Here is a 4090-nt window from a genome sequence, read left to right as displayed (position 1 = left end):
ACAACGCCCCCGCGATATGCAGCACGTCGCAGCCAGACCATGTGCGTCAGCATTGGACCAAGTTCAGACAGTGTCCTTCCAATAAAAAGCTTGAGGCCGTTGTATTTTCCGCACTCGCACGTACTCGCGCTCTCGCAACCACTTTTTTGGAATACAGCTATAGTGTTCCCTTCCGCTAGTCTTTTTCTCTCCGACACTAGGCACTGGAGCGGGTCAGAAGCAGATACCACAGGCCGGTGAATCAGCAGATATAACGACAACCATGACAAACGAGCGGAATAGTCGTGTTTTAGGAATGCATCGGCAGCCAACGTAATCAGCATTGGATTTGCAGAAGTTATCAACTATAAGGTGATTGAAGCCCTCAATCCTGCCATTCACTGGTAAACAAACTAGCCATGTAAAATCACACAGCTGATACTGATTAGTGGTGACGATTTGAAAGTATCGAAATTCCGAGATTGCCTTTTAGACTGTTGTTCACTCCGGCCGATCGTAACACCTGAAGGCAGCAAATCTTACTACTAAGACTCTCTAGTAGTATTCGCACAATTTTTGAACCTTACAGCAAACCGCGCTGAATTACTACCAAACGAATAGTACCTTATTGAAATGTTTAAAAACGCCAATCTCCTACTGGACCACTGTTTTTATCAAGGTACGAGAAACTCACTGCCCTAACTTTCTATAAACAGATGAACCGGTTGAAATCTAGAAGAATGTGCTAAATAATCAAGAAAAATCGCGAGATTTCGAGCGAGCACCATAAATTCGGAGGAAATTATTTAGTTTTTAGCTTGAACAAGCATACTTAAGGACCACCTCATTGTTCCGTTGTGAGACAATTTCTCAGCCTGATCTTGTACTATCAGCTAGAGTGTACCCATATTTCACCTGTCACTCCAAGTGTCCAGCAATCCGGAGATGACGGATTGTACTACGAGTGGCGTACGCATTCCACGCAGCTGCATAGCTAAGCAGGCAACGCTGAACTACTGCTCGGTAAACAGTAGCTTTGCCACAATTCAGTTGACACCTCCTCCTGGGCATTGGGTTATTGGAAGTGTGAAACGGGGTGTACCCGTATTGTGGACATGTGCTCTAATAGACTTACATAACATGGGACACATGTCGTATCGTGCGAGTTCGATTAACAGATGATCCAGTACATCGCTTTGCCCAGTCTATTGCAGAGACGCCTCTAATAACACAAAATCCTTCGGGACAAGATATGGGTGACGTACCTGACTATTGCTCAAGAGCGAACGCTGCCTTCAGGGCAGCACGGGAAGAACGTTGAGTCGTTGAGTACAAATGTCATCATGATTTATGAAGGAGGAGCCACGCCGCAGTGGCTCTGTCGGCGTGTTCATCTATGAATCCAGTCAAGAAGTCGGATTCCCAAGCTAACTTCAAATAATCGGCTGAACTCTTGACCGTTGTTGCATTGAAACAGCTAGTTGAAGCCATAGCGTGGTTAGAAGACACTGAGAAGCAATCCAATACTGACACAGAGATATTACCAACAAAGGTTGTCTCCCACTTGGCACTGACACACTCCGGTTAGGTGGACCCTTGACGACTGCATGTCAACAGCAAGTAACAGAGTAAGCTGTCAATTTAATACAACGCCCCTTCACAACTCGTCTGGCCAACAAGACAGTACGGATGTGAGTAATGCTCAAGAGAGAAGCTGTTCGCGGTTTTTTTAAGAGTCACTCCATCTTAATTCCAACCAGTTCCGTCGTATATTCGGATTTCCCTGCTCAATTGTAATCGCTATCAGGAAGTTGTATTGTATGGTGGAAACAGCAATCCTGAGCACCTCGAAAAGGCAATTTTGAAATCGAAACCCAAATCAAAACTCACGACCCCTCGTTAAGTGTCTACGGACCAAAGCTTCGAGAGGAAGGCGATACAAATTGACCCTCAGTTACGTCATGAAAGTGAGGGCTTGTCGTGTTCCTGCTCCCGTGATATGAAAACGGAGTGCAGTTTTTAAGGCTGTAGGCTGTCAATTAACCCGGCGTTTCTATATGATGATTCTACCAACAGGGCCAGAGTCTGTGGACTAAGTCGGCCAATAATAACTGGTTGTCGACACCCCACAAGGACACCATAAAGGAGACTCCATTTGAAGAGGAGACACTGCTGTGAAGCGTTCGCAACAACGTTCCATGTCGGCGACGGTCGCCGAGTGAAAAGCAACCCATCCCAGATATTAAATATCTCATCTTATGTGTTAACCTCACACGAGTGATCACTGTAGCTGAAAGCTATGAACTATTGGAGTTGCTCTGCTGAACGACGAGATCTTGTCTAGAAGGCTAAGGTGTGGGAGAAAACTGCTTAAAAGCTTGAAACTGGTGCTGGGACGTTCCAAGATCGTGAATAGTACCAGACAATTATGTTGAAAAATAGCCTATGGCAATGCTATAATGGTGAAGATATTCTTCGGGAGGCTTACAACCAAGACTCAGGTGGGATTCAGTTAGCTTCAACCAAGTTTGCAAATGAGTAGGTTACTCCACTTACGTACAGTTTGGCGCCCATTTAAGAAATAGCAATTGTGGAAACCAGTAGTGGGCTGTCGAAGAGTCCTTAGGACCCTTAAAAATGTGTTGGATTAAGAAAAAATAGACAACCTCAACAAGTTACTCAACGACGTATGGACCCCTGGTCGGAAGTGTGGTTTTATGCACACAAATAAAGATTAGTTAGACAGCACCAAGTGGATGATAAGCAGAAACTATCAAAATCAAAACAGATAGAGATATATCACTGATACTCACCACCATGTACTCATAACGTGTAACCATCCATTCTAACGCTCCCATTTCCAACTTGCTTGATTGCTGGATTGAGCTGAGGAATGTGGTGGCTACGTACGGCTGTATTGCTTGATCTGGCATGTCCTCTGATGAAACTATAGTCAGACAGAGGTAGGCTACAAAAACGAAGCCCATTTACCACTAGCCATGATAACACCGTCTTTATCGGAAACGTACAGGCCAATGATCCCATCGACACTGAAGCGAGGAAATTTGTTGTTTTGTGACTAAAGGGACAACAGAAATGGGGACTTACTCGGAAAGAAAGCGCTTCAAGTAGTCTGTCGGCGACTATGATTAATGAATGGAGAAGCAAATTAGAAGAGTACCTCGGACATTGAAGAAATCGTTTATTCAAAACAGTTAGGTGCTGTAGTTGTAAAACTGAAGACTGAATTTCATTTACGCCCGAATTCGCTGAAATAAATAAAATCATGGGTAAAATGAAATGAAAATGACAAAAAATGGCAACATCATGACAGATGCTCATCAGAGAAAACACAGATCCTCCGTGATATCTATCACTCCCAAGGCTACAAGTTTTGGCTGTCCACGCGAGCGAAGTCGCCGCTCAAGGCAGGGTGGTAGCGGGGTCCAATTGATTGTTACAGTTTCCTGTCGTCCCAAATAGCGACCGAATGATCAAAGCCAGTGTTCCGAAGTAAAACTGAAAATTTTTAAATGCCAAAGTATTACGAGCGAGTTTCTTCGCCCGATGTCCTCCTCCATGGCGTGACCTTGGAATGAGTTGCTGTCCGAGTTGGATATACAGGAAGAGCAGCAAAACCTGACGACTCTGGTTTTTATGCACTTTTCAGACTTCGTCCTATAAGTCGAATATTTGTTAGTTTAGAACTCTTGGTGGGAGCCCGAGATAGCTTAGTGAATTCGGGATAACTCATTGATTACGGTGCGCACCTACTAACCGGAAGACTAGCGGAAGTCTCTGGGACTGTCCCAAGTCATCATCATTAGATAGCTTAATTCGGGATAACTCATTGATTACGGTGCGCACCTACTAACCGGAAGACTAGCGGAAGTCTCTGGGACTGTCCCAAGTCATTCATCTTATCATCATCATCATCGACAGCATGACACTAGTGTTCAACACCGATGCTTCACTACCGTACAACCATGACCTATTTGAAAGCTTTATTGTAAAGAAAAGAATAAAGGTGGATGGGGGAGGGACTTAGTGCTAGCTTAACACAATCACTCCGAGGTGCCTACACCTCCAGACATTCACTCAGGCAATCTGC

General features: G+C 44.6%; 1 protein-coding gene across 1 annotated transcript in view; it reads right to left on the bottom strand.

The window, feature by feature from the left end:
- The window catches only part of T265_04975 (hypothetical protein), a gene marked incomplete at both ends in the record, with an annotated part of 16845 nt that extends 13530 nt beyond the window's left edge, over positions 1–3315 (bottom strand). The window contains 3 exons of the mRNA XM_009169852.1: positions 2793–2926; positions 2971–3058; positions 3088–3315. Of these exons, the coding sequence (XP_009168116.1) occupies positions 2793–2926; positions 2971–3058; positions 3088–3267 (402 nt within the window). The remainder of the gene's footprint in view (positions 1–2792; positions 2927–2970; positions 3059–3087) is intronic.
- Positions 3316–4090: the final 775 nt, after the last annotated feature.

Source organism: Opisthorchis viverrini, assembly GCF_000715545.1.
Source record: "Opisthorchis viverrini unplaced genomic scaffold opera_v5_89, whole genome shotgun sequence".
Taxonomy (NCBI): Eukaryota; Metazoa; Platyhelminthes; class Trematoda; order Opisthorchiida; family Opisthorchiidae; genus Opisthorchis; species Opisthorchis viverrini.
Note: the sequence above shows the minus strand (reverse complement) of the source record. Positions and strands in the feature narration are given on the sequence as shown.